Source organism: Melozone crissalis, unplaced genomic scaffold, assembly GCF_028551555.1.
Source record: "Melozone crissalis strain CALT ecotype California unplaced genomic scaffold, PUWL_Pcris_2 ptg000014l_1, whole genome shotgun sequence".
Taxonomy (NCBI): domain Eukaryota; kingdom Metazoa; phylum Chordata; class Aves; order Passeriformes; family Passerellidae; genus Melozone; species Melozone crissalis.
Window position 1 is genome coordinate 13,262,316 of NW_026535792.1, and position 17,647 is coordinate 13,279,962.

At 35.7% G+C, this 17,647-nt stretch overlaps 1 protein-coding gene across 4 annotated transcripts in view; it reads right to left on the minus strand.

Annotated features, from left to right (window-relative positions):
* Window positions 1-461: 461 nt before the first annotated feature.
* Window positions 462-17,647, minus strand: part of ZNF280D (zinc finger protein 280D) — a 38,592-nt gene continuing 21,406 nt past the window's right edge. For 3 of the 4 annotated variants that reach the window (XM_054272617.1, XM_054272615.1, XM_054272616.1), the window contains 9 exons: window positions 17,461-17,561; window positions 17,220-17,366; window positions 16,547-16,681; window positions 15,114-15,358; window positions 13,920-14,060; window positions 12,619-12,681; window positions 11,960-12,078; window positions 11,746-11,782; window positions 462-2,949 (listed from right to left, as the gene is read on the minus strand). In XM_054272617.1, coding sequence (XP_054128592.1) covers window positions 2,319-2,949; window positions 11,746-11,782; window positions 11,960-12,078; window positions 12,619-12,681; window positions 13,920-14,060; window positions 15,114-15,358; window positions 16,547-16,681; window positions 17,220-17,366; window positions 17,461-17,561 — 1,619 coding nt within the window. In that variant the 3' untranslated portion in view covers window positions 462-2,318. Of the gene's footprint in view, window positions 2,950-9,384; window positions 9,483-11,745; window positions 11,783-11,959; window positions 12,079-12,618; window positions 12,682-13,919; window positions 14,061-15,113; window positions 15,359-16,546; window positions 16,682-17,219; window positions 17,367-17,460; window positions 17,562-17,647 lie in introns of all 4 variants that reach the window. The other variant, XR_008482881.1, reaches the window with a different exon arrangement.

The window sequence follows — 17,647 nt, forward strand, 5'->3', positions numbered from 1 at the left end:
CAACATGGTTTGAAACAAATGACCTTTTACATGATAAGCAGCTAACATGGATATAATTCTGCCAAATATGCAGGCTTTGGAGTTCTATTTACCACCTTTTCTCAACACTATGTGGCCAAATCCTTCCAATTTCTTATTAAAATGGTCATGTTTTACAAGTTTAAATGCATAATAAAAGACACGTGGAAATTTCAAGTATCACAATTGGTTCCACTCGAACTTTTATCTTTGCTAACACTACATATCAGAGCATTTTTTAAAATATATAATTTGCATGGAAGATCACCAAGCCGATTAAAAACACTACAGATTTCCCTGGGTTCCAACACTGATGCATTCAGAACTCCCTTGGTAACATACATCCAGTTTTGTAGCTGATGATCTGCTTGAAACTGCATAAAACAAAGCATCACATTGAGTAACCTTGCATGTGTAAAAGCATAAAGACATCAGACTGGTTAACCAAAGCACTATTTAATGCTTTCACTAAAACTTTTAAAGAACAAAGGAATAATAGAACTTATTCTTCTCAGCTTTTTCACGTACTGTGGTTTTGAAGTTCTCCAAGAGGAAAATCTCAGAGCTGTGAGTACACAAACTGGTCAGTTTTCTTTTTTAAAAATCTTCTACACGTGCATGGATGACAACGAAGATGTAGTCTAAAATTTAAATTCTACATCTCTTTAGAGCTTGAAGGAACTTTTGAGGCTGTTGAGATCTGTTTTATTTAGAGGTTCCAATAGTAAGCTGGATGGTCTCTAGATTTTAATACTGTTAGATTCACTTAGCACCTGAGCTCAGTGACCTTAAGAGGACAGAGGAAACTTCAGTTGCAAGCTGATGGGTCAGAAAAAAATCTGTATAGTCTGGAAAGGTTAGCAGACCATATCACAATACACAGGTACAAAAAATGTTTATGCATAGGCACTTGCTCATTTAATTCTAAAATAAGACAAACAAACCAACCAAAACCCAACAAAAATCCCCAGTGAAACATAGGTCTAAAATTCACAATAATGAATTACTTACTTTTTGGGAACTGTCACTAAATCTTTTTAAAAAATAGGAGAAGGCTATGCCCAAAGTTTCAAGTTGAGCATAAAATTATACACAAAGACAATTTTTTGTTGCAAATATTTACTCAAAAAGTAATAATTTACAGCAGTACTTTAACAGCTGTTCAAAACATTTAACATTCATTAAAAACAAAACTGTAAGTCAAAAGCACATTCTGAATGTTTCAAATGGAGCAATGAAATCAAAGGAGCAAGCTACTGTTATCATATGCATTCCTAAATCTAGCTAACTAGAAGACAAAAAAAAACCTCAAAACCAAAAAACCAAACTAAAACCAGCAGCCTATTTTCAGTACATAACTTAGACTACAAAAAGTCCTGAAATTGAACTGTACAATACTACTTTATATGCCCTTGTGTCCTATTTTTAAGTTAGCCAGTAGCAGCTGTAAAATGGCAAAATGCATGCCAGATGGTGTTTCCAGTTTGGAGTTTTCCTTATTTTTGCTTAAAACCATTTTTACATCAAACCATACTTTGGTGTGACTTACAGACCATTCCTACGGGTCTACGTCTAAGAGGAATTAACCCAATGGTAAAAGCCTAAGAACTACAGTACTTTCAGCATTGTGTCCTACTTCATACTGCTATGTTTGGTAGTTCTGCACAGCCTGCACAGTGAAAACTCCACAAATATATTTTTTATTGTAATAATTTCACTTTCACTGAAAGTTTATTAAGGTAAGTTTACAGCCTGGCAGGATTACACCTGTACAGAGGTGCACAAATTCATATACTTCTGTTTACATGCTTTTACAGACAGGAATGTGACACCAAGTTCCAAGGTTTATATTTACCTAAACTATCAGCAGACCAATAACCGCCATTATAAGCGTGCTCCATGTCAGCATCAGAAGGAAATTCCTACTCAATCCCCTGTTCAATGATATTCACACTAAAGAATTTAGAAAAATACTTTCTGGGCGAACAAATCACCTTATCCTGGGCTAGTTAACTATTAAAAAATTAGAATTTATACCTCTTTTCAAGTATCAATCTAATAATATATCACATCCAAGAGACAGGAAGATATATTTTAACATGTTACCTTTTTGAAGCTTAATGAATTCAGTCATACATACACATACATGCTACCTCCATATGAAAACTTCCCTTTGGTGTCCCTTTCTCTTCTCCTCCCTTTAAAAATTTTTAGTCTTTAGCATCTGTGAGCACACTCATCAGGAATGGTCCATGGTGTTCTTAGCATAGTTTAAAACAAACAATAAAATGATCACAATTTCAGCTTGCTTCATTCTCATCTGTCTTGTTTGCAGTTGTTTCCATTCTGCTGGGATTGCTTTCTCTAGAAGTCTCATCTGTTTGTTCCGTGAGCTGTCCAGCCTTCTTTGACGAAGGTGCGACATTACCTTTTTGGAGAATTTCAGTAGCTTCATGCTCTAGTACTTCTGATGGAGTTAAAGGCTCCAAATGAATACTGCCTTGTTCACTGATGTCTGAACTCACAGATTCAGGCTCATCCCTCTTTCTCAGGAACTGCTCAAAGCTGACATCTTCCCCCAGGGTCAGCTTTAAGTCCCTCACATTCTTGGCTGAAAGCGCAGTTCCATCCCAGCCACGCGCTTTCGTCTGCTCATTCAGGATGTCAGCTGAGCTTTGGCACGTTTTCATCTCACTTTCATCATGAATACATTTTTGTTTCTCATCTACTAACTGCTTGCTATTAGCTGAATCACAGTATGCTCTTTTCTCATGCAAAGAATTCTTCGAGCAGTTGCCAGGGAGTTCCAAACGACGGACATTTTCTGGATTTGACAGTGATGAGTCTTCCCTCTTTTCAACGGATGCAACTTTTTTAGTTTGATTTCTACTGCATTCTTTTGTTTCATCTGAAGAGTCGTGCTCTTGTTTGCTGAAAAAAACCAAAACAAATTATTTTTAGACATGATTTCTATAATTTTAGGTTATAAATGAACAAAAGCAATGCTTGGCTATTCTCTGCAAAGTGACACTCGGAGGAGTATTAAAGATTTCCTCTTTGGGATTTTCAAGAGGATTCAAAGGAACAAAGGCAGAATTTAACTAATAGTTGCATTTTTCTCATCTATTTACAAACTCAGCTTTGTATTTAGCAGTCAATTAATACTCTAGTTCTTGCATTTCAGCTCCAGGAAGGAAGGCTGCCTTTGTGTGACACATGGAGTTTCCCAAAATAACATCTGCAGCTCCTCTACCTGCACAGCCTCTTTGATACAGATGCAGATAAAATTGCTTTATACCTTTATACCACCAACTGACTCTGCAGTACTCATGAGAATCAAGCTAACAGCTGGAAATCTAAATTAATAAATCCAAAATTTATTTGAGCAATCACAACCTGCATTCACTGAAAAAGTAAATCTGTGAAGCAGCATTTTCAGTCACCTTTCAGAGTAAAACTGTGTTTATAAAGAGGAAACACAGAGAAGTTTAATTTGTTCTGTAAAGTTTAAATCTCGCAAAAGTGGAATAATTCTTAATCAATCCAAAGTTTTTCAGAATGATAAGCAGATTGTATTACCTTAAATGATGATGGTGACAAACAAAAGAAAATGGTGGGGAGAGGAAAGGAAAAGCTGGAAGAACAGGAATTTGTCTGATTTCAGATAAAATTCTATATGCAAAGTGAAATTAAGCTAATTGTCCCAAATGACCTTTTAAAATTTAAATTGAAAGTAACAATCTGAACAGTAACATGCAGAGAAAAGCTGTGAGAAACACAATATCACCACTTAGCTCATTAATCAAAAAACATTTTTATTTTACTTCTTCAAGTGGTTTTAAACATTTTTTGGCTCAAGTCACTCAAATTCTGTAAGCAACACACAGTTCAGAACTCTTAAAAAGAATAACCAATTCTTTGCTACTATGTTTTTTCATATATTTTCAAGCTGAAAACCTACACATGTTCTACTTCTCCTCTGAATTTAATTTAAATGAATTTAAAACAATTCCAGTGATTCAATTATAAGGTGACATTGAGTTCTACAGAAAATGGCTGTTCTGGAAAAGGAGCTACAACCATTCAGAAATATGTTTTCAAGTTTTACTGTTATTTAAATAAACTAATCCAAGAATATTCCATTTCCTCCTTCTACTCTAGGTCAGAGGGATAATTTGAGCAGGAATAAGAGACTGTTGGGACACCCTTGAATGGTGAAATTTTGGTGGTGACGGGGGTACTCACAGGAATCTTTTCATCCTGTTACACTGACTTTGCATTTGTTGTAAGGAATGGACTCAAGAGAGAGGCCAAACTCTTTACCAAATTACATCCTGTATTTGCTACTTTTGTCAAACAGAAATGTTAGGGTTTGGGTTTTTTTCTCATTTAATGGAGTTGCTAAAGAGTAGATGACTTTCTCAAATACAGAATTTATCTATCCAAGTTCTTATCTCTCAAACATCTAGAAAGAGAAGGGTAAAAAAAGCAATATTGGAAGGAAAACTCAAGACTCAGTTCCAGTACAAAAATGTCAGCTAACGTCAAAGCAGCTTTTGCTGTTCTGTCCTCTGCATCTTTTCCAAATGTAAGGGCTACAGTGTGGGGTTTGGGTTTTGTAATGTTTTTATTTGGGGGTTTAGACAGAGGATGTCACATTTTTTGTTTTACTTTTTAAATAAAACCCAGTATTATGGAAAACTATTCTATGGAGAAAAAAAAAAACAAATTTGAGAGCTATCTTCTGTAATGCTGAAAAACAATATGAGATAAAAAAGAAAAACTAAGAGAAAATACACCTGAAGTGGTAATGGAATCTATGGAAAAGGTGTGTCTGTGTAAGAGAATAATTCTTAACACTTCTGAATGAAAATGAAAGGTCTTCTCATTTCTACAAAATCATTGCTTCTGTTAAAGAAAGTCACCAAACTCTTGGTATTTTGGAAAGCTGGCAAGCAGTGCTACACGACAAATCTTTCCTAGGTTTGAGGACTTCTCTCAGTCTCTTACCATCTGGGATCTCTGTAACAAGAGTGCCCTTTCTGAAGGGCAACAAGAAGACAACTTCTGAAAAAAAATCTGTAAAATCAGAATTCAAAGATGATATTTCTGAAAAAAACCCACTAAGAATATGTACTGTGAGATCTCTTAGATTCTGAGAGATCCCCAAAAATTACAGTTCAGAGTCAATATTAAGCCAGATCTCACAGTGACCAATTTCCAGATTCCCTGAATATGAAGATACATAAGGAAAGCAAAGCATTCCTTCACTGGAGGCTGGCATTCAAGAGTCAGCCAAAGGGACTGACTATAAATTACAAACTGACTATAAACTACAAACTGACTATAAATTACAAATTGCACATCCCTGCTGTGGCTGCCCCACTGAAGCTGTGCCTCTGACACAGCCCAGCTTTCTGCAGTAAAACACACAAAGCTGGATTTTTATATGCAGATCCTCTGAACACCATGACCAGTAATTTATGTATAATTAAAAAACAATTGTCTTGGATCTTCACACTAGTGATAAAGGTCACAGATACTCTTGGACTATGTGTAGGAAAGACAAGACATTACTCCCAGCTTAGCTTCTTTCACTCTAATGGAGATTTTAGTGTGGATCATGAATTAAGATTGAATGATTTAAAATACTGTATGGTTGAAATAGAGATAAGGATGAAGATACAGTAAGAAAGCAAAGTGGTAATCTGAAACTGATTTTTGAAGTTAATACTTATGCTGAGCTTCAACATACTTCACTTCAGAATTCTGAAGTGCTTTACTGGGTGTACAGAAATTATAAGATCAACTTGTTTCATGTAAGCCCTTCCAGTTATCTTGCCTCAGGAAAACCAGGAACCAACAGTCTGAAGATAGTGAGCATTACTTTTATTCTAATTCTACCTGAGGAATGATCTCAACACCAGAAAGGTCTTTTAAACCATGACCGAAGTATTTTAAGATCTGAAATACTAAATTAGGCACATAAAGCTACCTGACAAAAACATTCCCCAATATAAGCTCAGTTTTCTTTCATTTGTCTACCATAACCCAAACACCCAGAAGAGAGCTGCAGTTGACTTAAGAGAACTGTAAAATGTTGCAGCTGACCTCCAACTACTACATGGAGGGGATGCTTCCTGCAAAATACCTTTACAGGCACAGTCCATACATTAGATGAGCTATAAATTATTTAAATTTATTGACTTTGAAAAGCACATTAATTAAACAGCTTATCACAACATCACCAAAATTGATTTTCTGTGTTTCTGTAAGAAAATGTTATCGCAGAGATAGCAAGAAGTATCTCCTACAAACTTGTTAAGTCATCAGTTCTAACAAAATCTAACCTTTCAAAGGTTCTTACAGAAAAAAAGAAAAAGCAAACAAACCCCTCAAAACTGCTTATGCCTAAATCTTCTTTGTTGATGTTGCATTAAAGGCAAATTTAATCTGCTGAAGTATGGTGTTGCCTCTATTATATTTAGATAATGTTATTAATCATAAATTAAATTATTCACAACCTCAGCGAGTCTTAATGGTTGTCTACAGGGTGCAAATTATTTGACATAAAAAACAGCTTTACCACTAAAATTTTATGAAAACTGTACACTAATATTAGATTGATCAACCACATGTATTTTCCTAAATCCAAAAAAGCAGCCTAACCCCAGATCTCTTAAAGAATTTAAGCACATAGTATCAGCACACCATGAATACTTTCTAACATTAATCTTCTAGCAGCTAACCAGCATCTTAAGTTGTAGCATAAACAATCACAAATGGGAGTATTCTCATTTCTGAAATTCAGTCCCATTGCTTGTCCTGCTCTCACACAATAAATTGTATATATTTGCACACACACACAAAGCTCAAATCACGAGCCACCCTCTTCACAGCAATCTCTCATATTTTCTTACAATCAAAGGCTCACTGGGTGAGTAGAACAAACTCAGCTGGAATCTTTTGCCAAGCATTTCTCTTCTGTCCACACCTAACCAAAAGTAACTTTTTCTGGGATGTAGCTTCAACAATTTCTAGAAATCAACTGTAAGTGGTAAGCTATCTTTCAGACACTCAACTGAATCATACACAGCATTAAAAATTTTAAATTTATTTACACCCCAAAGAATGGAAAGGTCATTGGGTTTGGAATTTTTAGGTGTTGGCTTTTTTTTTAAATTAATCCCACCTTCTTGCAAAAATTCCCTCTTTTGACAGATGTAAATTTAAATGCTGCACAACTACATTTAACAGAATAACAGAAATGAACATTTACTTTGTATGACTTTTCAAACAAAGATAAAACATAACTGGCTAGTCAAGCAATGATACTCAATGTCCTAAAAATAAAAAAGATAGGTTAAGCTACATACAAATGAAATCTTAATTCTTTGACCATAAGCTAAACTGGATATATCATGCATATTCATGCTCCATCCTGGCAGATATGGTCCAATATGTTGCATTATTCATGTAAATTGTTGAGATCATAAAAGAGATTTAATACTAAGGCAGGTTTCTTTTAATGAATTAGAACTGCTTTTATGAGTTTTCAACATGAGTAACTTTTCTAAGATCCTCACACAAATGGAAACAGGATGTCACAAGGCCAATTGATTCTACATGAACCATTGCCACAAATCTCTCATATCTGTAAGTACCCTAAGAAGTGTTTAAAATTCAAGTTTGAAACTTAAATTTCTGTAGCAAATCTGCAAAAGAACCGAAGGACAATATTCCAAATAAGCATTTAAAGATGTAGAATTCACATAACTTCAAATCCAAGTGTCTATCTAGTGTCACCTCTGGGAAATTCTTAGAGAATGTTTCTGAAAGCCACAAAACCCTGCAATCACATTCCATTCTTCTTGTTGTCAGAAATCTGAATGAAAGTGAAATACGAATTCAACTTCCTCTGAAATGAACAGCATGCTCACAATGAAAACACAAACTCACTATGCTTTTTTGAATGCTGCTGTGTCAAAACAGAATTACGTCCTGCAAGAAAAACCCGTAGTTGGTAAGTGATGCTTGAAGCTGAACAGCAGCATTCAAGATGGAACACAGGTTCTGTCAGAAGGAAAAAAGTTGCAAAAAGAGCAAGACTTTGGAGTACTGAATAAGTGTGCAAATGCTCAGTCACAAAATACGTGTAAGAGACCATGGATGACAGGATCCTTGCCATTATTAGCAATACTAAACAGCTGCAGGAGCTCACTATCACCAGACCTGTGATTGAGTACTAAAAGTCAAGAGGACAAAAAAACTGGTCAAAATGAATTAATCTCAAAGAATTTGATTATTCAGTAGAAGGAAGTGCTGCAAATCAAGAACAGCTTGCATTCACCAACACCAAACTCTTACAACTAGGAAGCTGTATCAGTGACTGATCCTTAAGTGAGGTCAGCTTTATCTACTATGCTGTTCTCAGGCTAGGAAATGAGATTCAAAACATATCCACTGTAAACAGGAGGCTGAGTTTGGAGGAATATTACAAGTTCACCATTGCAAAAGCAAAGCTCATCGAATATCCTGATGGATAAACTTGCCATAGATAATCTAGAACTGAAGATGAAATCAGAAGCAGTAAAATCAAAAGCAGCAAATGTCCCAGCAGCTTGAGTAGAGCATCCTTGAAAATGAGAGATGATCCCAAAAGAACAAGGTGTGAAATCAACTGGAACTGCAGCTGCTCCACCCTCAGAATCAAGGCTCAATAAATGTATGTACTTCCATTACATGCTTTCCTCCTCTCACAGTATTTTGGAGCAAAAAGAAGCTTAGCTACCAGAGAGCAAAGCAGCTAGTAAATATCTTTGGTCAAGACTCAGTTTGTGTAGTTACATGCAACAGAAGACACGGAAAGCATATTTTGCCACTATATATCACAAAGTTACCGGCTGAAAAAAATGTAACTTACTTGAATATTAAATTGATCAGGACTTGTATGCTTTAGTGAACACCCAAAAAACAACAGAGCCTTTTACTTTGAGAAGGTGGGATCAAGTTCAGAACAAAATGGGCTTTGATGTCAGCCCATATGCATCAGCATTTACTCACTACTCTAGCTTGGGATGATAGTGATAGACTGGAGCAGGGAAGAAATGCTGCACATGAGCAGCAAAGGAACACGGCATCATGTAAGTGACACTCCTGGTAAGCCTCTCTTCAACAGAGTACAGCCCCCAAAAAGCTGCCAATCAATGCTGTAAAGTAGAGAACATTACCAAAAAGGGCCTTTGACTGCAGTATTTGGAGAAAAGACCAGACCCACTGTCTAAAAGATGCAAGAAGAGAATACCACAGCTTCAATGCATGAAGAAAAAGGAAAAGGTCTGGTCAGATCCTTGTTTGCTTACATACCAAAATAATCCCAAGCTGGACTGGGTTCAATTTTCTGGTCCACAATGATGTATCAGTGAGCCAAGGCAGTATAGGATACCTGCTCACTTTCAACTGCCCTGCAACAAAAATGTCTGCTGTCAGTTCATTTAAAAATATGTTAATGGTTGTGCAAAGCAGAGAGTTGAGCAATTAGAAGAGTACTCGCATAGTTATTAAATCTTACTTCCTCAGCACCAGGTGAATCACCAAATAAACAAGGAGACTTATGTGGAGTAAAAACTTAAAAAACAAATTCTGCTGGAACATCCCCAGCTAGGTTATCTGTATTACTAATGGCAGGAGTCTGGTCCAAAGACAGGCTCTGTAACTGTACACAGAGTTCATGGAACACGTCTGATCATTAGCAATAAAGATGAGTTTAAAATACATACAGACAATCCAATATATAATAAAAGACACCCAAAGACACCATGTGAGAGATGTAAGAGAAGATCCAAAAGTGTTCAAGATCGTTATTGAGTCAGTTTCCAATGATGAAGTGATTCTGAAGAGTCCCACAAACAAGCCATTGAATTATAGATCAAAGAATTAGAAGAAACATTCAAAGATCATTGAGAAACTATACAGCAGAAGTTATGAATATTGTCTGCAAGTTCCTCCTTCCAAAGTAACCAAAAAGTACCACTAAGAACCAGCCCACAAAAAGATGAATTTTTTCGTACTCTGTACAGCAAATTATGAATTAAAATATCTGCTACAGAGATATACTCTTCAGTTCAGCAATGATATATTCTTGTCCTAAGTGTGAGAGGACTAGCATATGGAACAGGACAAGATTCACTGAAAATAATGATGTCTATGAGCCTGACAGTTTCAAAAAGCACCATCACTGATTTTCTATCACTTCTTGTGGTATCAGTAACTAATTTCATGTTGGCATCAGAACTCTCAATAATAATGGCTATCTGCATCTGTGCTACTTTAACATCTTGCAGAAACAAACCTGCATATATTCCTGACTTTACTTCAAACCTTCTCAGTGCTCATCCATCTGCTTCTGAGCAACAGGTACATATATCCACACAGCCAACATTCTTATATATTTCCATATGTTTCTGTCATGTATTCAGGACAGCAAGGTCCTTTTACAGTACTGAGGACAGCCTGCCACAGCTGCATTAGTGTATCAGTGTATCTATAACCTTTCCTTCCATACACTTCAGCAGGCATTAATTCCCAACACCTAATGCCAGCTCCAAACACAAAAGCTAACATGTCCACAAGTATCACAGCTCAACACTTTATTTTGTCATTCTCTGAGTTTCACTGAAAGCTGAACTACTAGAGGACCTCTTCTTACTAACCACTTTATGGCAACTAAGAAAGAAAATACTTAATAAATATTAAATAATCTATTCGGGAAATCTCCAAAACTCATTGAAAGCTGATTTATGCTTAGAGGCCTAAGAACTTACCACCCTGTTGGAAGAGTTCTCACCATGCATGAGACCATCTAAACTCCTGTTAGAATCCTACTACAGGCTAGATGGGTTATCAGGTTATATTTTGTTATATCTTTTAAAATATTTCTTTGCAGTCTGACTGACATTTTTCATTCTGTATTCTGAAAATGGTATGAACACAAATGTTTGATTTAACTGACACACCTCTAAACCTTGAATTAAGGCATAAACTACACTATAAAGCCTCAGAAGCTGTTCCAGGATGATCAGGGAGAGCTTGGCATGTCTGATTGTTCTAAGGTTTTAAAAACCCCAAACTAACACAATCTGAAACACAATCTCCACAATACTGCAGGTTCTTCTTCAAATCCTTTAAAAACCCTGATTAATACATACTAATTCCCCTTTGAAAGTCAGAATAAAAAAGCTAATACAAAGCCATATGCCTTTGTCACATGAAGAACCATATTTTTTTAAATAATTCCTAAGTATTTTTAAATATTAAAACTGAATTTGTCCTACTTCAGTAAAGGACATTCCTTTTTGTATTCATATTCATATTACATAAAGAACATAAACCACTAATTTGATAAAGCTAGTATTAAGTAGAAGTAACAATCTCATTGTATATAGACAGGTTAGAATTGAGAAATTCCAACATTGCAACAATTATTTAACTTTCTTCAAATTGATTTTATTTTAGCTGCAATAGGTACTTCCTTTATCTCTTCATTCTTGTAGTTCTGGACATGGCAAGATGAAAAAGCACTAGGTACAGTAAAGGTCTGTGTTCATCCACACATTTCAAATTCAATGGAATTCAAAAGAAACCCAAGTTCTAAGTGTAAATTTTGGCCATCTATCACTAAATTAATAGAGAAAAACAAAAACCATTAAGCAGTAAAATAAAACTTACTGAGACACTTGTGCAGCAGTTGCATTATCTGTGGAAACTGAAAACAAAAACAAAGGATTGAATTAAGAATATTTTAAAATGTGGAAATACAGAAGTACTCACTGTTAAATGCACATACAGAAATAATGCAACTCACAATAGGACTGTGATAACACAAGAGACATCCACATGGAAGTATTTTTACACTGCATAAAAAGACACCACCTGTACTCACCTTTCTCTACAATAACTTGACAAGTATGAGTCTGGTTCTCACTCAGATGTGTGGCCATGTCATCCAAGCCAGAAACATCAGCCAGGAAATCACAGTTGAGACACACTACAGTCACACCTCTAGGAAATAAAAATCAAAAAGGAAGCACAATTACAAAATGGTCATAAAAACACTTTTCTTAACTTACAGCAACTGGACAGACTACAAAAAAAAAATCAACTTCAGATGAGATGATTCACAAAAACATAATCTTACTTTTTCTACTGCAACTAGTATCAGGAAATTCCCATCAATGAGCAGGGCATCTCCATGCTGGATATAGTACAAAGAACATGACTTTAGACAGAAATTATCTGTAGAGCATGAGTTTCGCTGATTGGATGGTTGTCTTTTTCTTTCCCTGATCCCCTCCCCATTTTGCATCTTATGAAAAATAAAAATAATAATTAAAAAAGTAAAACTGCTCAGAATTAAGTTCATAAATATGGACAAATAAATATTTGTCGCTGACCAGACCACTCCTATTTGGAAAAACTAATGGTTTCATTCCTCTGCTCTAAATTGTGGAAATTCAAGAGGTTACAATCTGAACCTAAGCTAGCAGTTCAACATCAGCAAGTAAAACCATACTGATCTGTAAGTGAAAAAAGCTGAATTACCGTAGCTGCTCTGAATGCTTCTTAAAGATCCAAAACCTTTTACTTGGACGAGCACTGTGAAAGCTGAATATATGAAAACATTACCACTCAGACTGGTTTCAATGAATACATGACTCTGCACAACCCCTTCACTAGCCATGGCACTGCAATTTGCTTAGGACAAAACATGAACATAGAAGCCTAAGGTACTGAACTGCATTATTCTGAAACCTGAAATGTTTAAAGCTTACAAACTTGTGAATCTCAGCTCTAGTTTAAAACACCGGCTCCCTTGGAAAGGAGCTTGGGAGGTGAAAAGCTAAACTTTACTGGCACCATCAACAATTTAGTTTTTGAAGAACCATAGCTACAGAATGCACCACAAAAGAACTGAAACTTGGCTGAACTTGTGCTTTCAAGAGATGACTTTCAATGAGATATGAAATTTTCAGATAACAATAGATTACACACATAAAAGCATGCAAACTATTTCAGCCTAGGACTTTTATGAGCATTGAAATTGATATAAATAGGTCAATATAAAGTGTATCTAAAAACTCAGATCACAGATTCAAGAATCCTACAGTTGACAAATGCCAAGGCATTTCCTATGTATATGAATTTAAAAAAAAAAAAAAAAAAAAACACATTCACTATTTTCCACAATACAGTTGGCTTCTTCAGGGCACAGGAGTGACAAGTAGGTTTTTAAAATTTTGTTTTACTGCCACAGCTATGTGATCTGTATCTAATTCTTGTACAGTATAATTCCATGGCCCTGAAAATGATGCGTTTGTGTCCTTAACAGGCTTTTTCACAGCTGTCATCACTAATGATCACAGCCCAGTGCTGCCCCACCACTGCAGACAAAATGAGATGTTATTTCTGTGGATGACCAGAAGTAAGGTAAGGAACAGTATCCACTTGAGTTTGCTATTTGAGACATTCTTCAAATTTGAGCACAGACTTCACTAGGATAGCTGTGGCCTGTATGCATTCAGCACTTGTAAAATCAAATGAGCCATTCAATCTGAAACGCAGAAAACATGCCATAATTAGTCATTTGCCAAGTCAGGCTCAAGTGATTATGGAAGGTACCATAAAAACCCTGAAGCAGCAGTACAATACTGCCTGCACCATTGGATTTTTAAAGCAAAACAAGAATGTGGAGTTTAAGCCTTTGCTAAAAAATAAAAAAAAAACTATCTTACACATTTTCCTGCCCATCTGAGGACCCAGTTCAAAATTCACCTAACACTTCACACCTTACATGAACTTAGGATGTACTTCCTAAGCCAGTAAAAACTTTGAAGAGTTCTTACCTCATCATGTGATTGACATAGGCTTTGCTACAGCTGGTGTTGTATCTGCATAAACTACAGTGGACGTATGCAGGAAAGTGACGTGCAAAATCTTTTATTTCTGAGAAACACTCAATGCATTTGTGAGTTCCCACAAGATACCTGACAGTAACATGGAAAAGTTATCAATTAATAGCAACACTCAGAAGAGACAACTATTTCAAACCTTTTGCTTAAAGTAAGTAGCAAGCTTGCCTATACTAAGGAAAAACGATGAACTTAAAAATGCATCAGCAAAGGAAGAAAACTTTGCTTTTACTTGAACTATAATTTAAATATGATCCTAATAAAAAAGTGCAAGCTAATGTACACATCCATTATTGGCCACTCCTGGAAACAAGAGATAATGCAGTGGATGAGAATCCCCAAATTCAGCTGCTGCTGTTGTCTCCATGTACTTAAGAAGTATTTCCAACAATTATTTCCATCCATCACAACGCACAGAAAAAGCCTTTGGCTTTTCTATCACCCCAATATTACCCACAAGGTTTGAAACATCTACAAAGCAAGAATATAATCCTGCTCTCCCCCAGTTTTGCTGACTTTTTGGATCTCTCCCAGAGCTACACACTGAGAAAGTTAGAAAGTGGAGGGATGGCATCTTCCATCTCTGACAAAAAAAAAATGCCAACTCATCATAACTAATGAACTTACACTCCAGTGTAATAAATAGTCCATAAAACACCCATGAAAATTGTAACATAAGGACAGCAAACGCCAATAAATTGTCAAGACAAGGACTTGCTTTTACATCCTTTATTTTTTTTTAATTAGCTCCCCAAAATACTCTATCTCCTAGGATAGACAGGATTTTATCTTTTAACTAACAGGTTCAAATAAATAAAATAAAAGAAAAAAAAAAAGAGAAAAAGAAAGGCTCCATGCAGAGAAAATTTCTAAATGTGACACAGAGACGTTTCCAGAAAACTTGTTTTTCCATCATAAAGTAGTCTGCCATCACCAAAATCAGTGAATGAAGATTCAGAATTACAACCACAGTACCAGTACGTAGAAAGTTTATGCATCTGCTTTCTCAGCAAACCTGAGGTGCCAGATCTTCTATATTACAGCATTAAAGTTGCTGAAAGACCATTAAATGATCATTTATTTATGTTCAAAGTGTACTTTAAGACAATTTCAATGTCAGTATTTTACCTCAGATTATGAAATGCTATATTTGTAGGCTCTTTTTTTCTTCTGCTGTTCGTCCACACATTTTGTTTCCTCGGTGTAGATTGTTTTGATTTTCCTCTTGATTTACTTGTATTAGATTTGTTATGATTTTTAGTGGTTGCATTTTTATTTTTAGGTGATAACTGAAATGTGGAACTGCTTGTACTAACAGAAGATGTAGCAGATGCTCCTGACTGATGAGATCCCAAAGATGCTCGAATAGTCACCTACAGGGATGAAATTTTAAAATAATTGTTTAGATGTAAGCTCTCCACATTCCTACTTCTATTTGTTTCAAAGTTCAAGCCACTTCATAGCACAAATCATAGCATAAGAAACTCTCCTGATGAAAGATTGCTTTGAAAACCACAAAACACTGACAATACTGTTGGACTAGAGTTAACCTCTAACAGCCAACTGGATGCTTAAAAAGTTTATTTTGATTGAAATAGTTAAGTCATGATAAAACATGTTTTCCTTCCAGAGCTGCAACTGGCTAGATCCTGCTTTCTTAAATGAAAAAAAATGAAGCGCAAGTGTCAGGCCAATCAGCCCTACTAAAAAGAATATCAAACCATTCCATCAGTGCCTGGATTTAACAAAAAGTCCTGTGTCTTACTGTCACATGATGAGCCAGTCTACTCCCTTCAGGTATGTTGGTTTCTCATCCTAGAATTCCAAGGAGTAATTCTGGTTTTTGACCTCTTATCTGCTATTCTTGAACTCCCTTGTCATGCTCTCAAATGTGGTTTTGACTCACAATAAGACTCTTAATTCTACTTCTTACCTATAGTTCTAGTTTAGAAGCCCCTTTTCTTCTAAATCTGGTTCCAGGTTTTTTCAGTATTTTCATTTCATCCTCTCAAGGTCTACTAACAAATTTTAACATAATCCAAGCTTTTGTTAGGTCATGAAGACCATGAAATCTTTAAAAAATTGAGGTATCATCACAGAGTAAAGAATTGGTGCTTTACATTGCTTCTGCCAAGCAAGACAATCAACAGCAGCTGAAGTAACTTTTCCCTTCCTGATTCTACAGCTAATGAACTGCGAAGAGCTGATTAAAATGTTAACTTCTCCTCTTCCTTGCAACTGAAAGGACATGTATTTTGATACGCTACTAAAAAATGGTTGGAAAAAGTCCCAAAATCTACAAGAAAATCTTAGCCTAAGTAGCTCCTTCTTGAGAAATGGAAGACTGACTTAAAGACAGCATAAGTGTTCTGAGGGGACCCAAGTGTTTCCTCACATACCTTCAAATGCTGAACCTAAAGAAGACCTGGTGAACCCAGTTTTAAGCACATATATTCTGTGCAGAAGAAAGGAGAACAGCACTTCTTTCAATTCTACTTTTTTCTCTACCAAGACCTTTTTTTTTCCTTTGTCCCCTCAAGTTTTCCTGCATGAACACTCACCTTTGTTCCAGGAGGCAAGCCTTCTAATTGCTTGGGTTTCCTGAATGTTCGGTGATGCTGAGTCTTGTGATCCATTTTTTCTTTGCATGTTAAAAATTGCAGTCTGCATTTAGTGCAACGGTATATTCCCTTTTTCTTTTAAAGACAAATGACAATCTACAGTAAGCATGAATGGCATGACAAAACTCTAACCCTAGCTTGTCTCAATCAATGCTCATGCAGTTCCTAAACCATCAACTAAACAAACTCCTAATACTACACAAAGATAAGATACCCTGTAGGAATTAGATACTTGAAAATGCAAGGCAGTACAGTTATTAAAACAAGGAAGAGTCAGATTCCCAGTTACAAGACACTTCATTATCTTTTTCTTTATTTGAACTAGTGGCAGGTTTGCTAGTAACCTCAAAAAAAGCAGAATCAAATCACTAAAATGTAATGAAGAAACCAAATAGCAAGAAGATATTCAGAGATTACTTTAAACAGGAAGCTGCTATCACACAAAAACAAGACAACTCCCTTAAAGATTTCTGAAATTCTTCTAATATATTCTTATTAACTATTCTTACCTAGTAACAAGCTTACAAATCAGTCCCATTTGGTTCTTCAGAGGGAGATTCCCTACATGTGTTTAGCATTTTTCTAGCATTAAGGATTGAAAAGATCTGCTTACCTGATGCCTCATGTAATGATGCATATACGGTGCTCCAATTTTAATAACTTTGAGGCAAAATGGGCATAGCAAATGTTTTGTGTTTTCATGAACTGTCCTAAAATGTGCTTCTACATCTGAAAAAGCTGAGGATCTGTAGCTGCACACCTAAAATAAGAAGGTTGACTTTTTAGTTACAAGTTTACTGACAGTGAAGACAGGGGAGTGGTGTAATCTAAATACAAAAGTCACTCTGAGATACCTGGCAAACATACGGCATTTCACCGGGCTTATGATTGTCCTTCATATGTTGCAAAAGAACTTGCTCTGTGTCAAATGATAATTCACAGATTTTACAGATGGCTAGAAAAAGTGAAAAACAAGAAAAAAGTAAAAATTTTAGAGGGGTCATAGGTACATAAATTATAATGCATATATATAAATATATA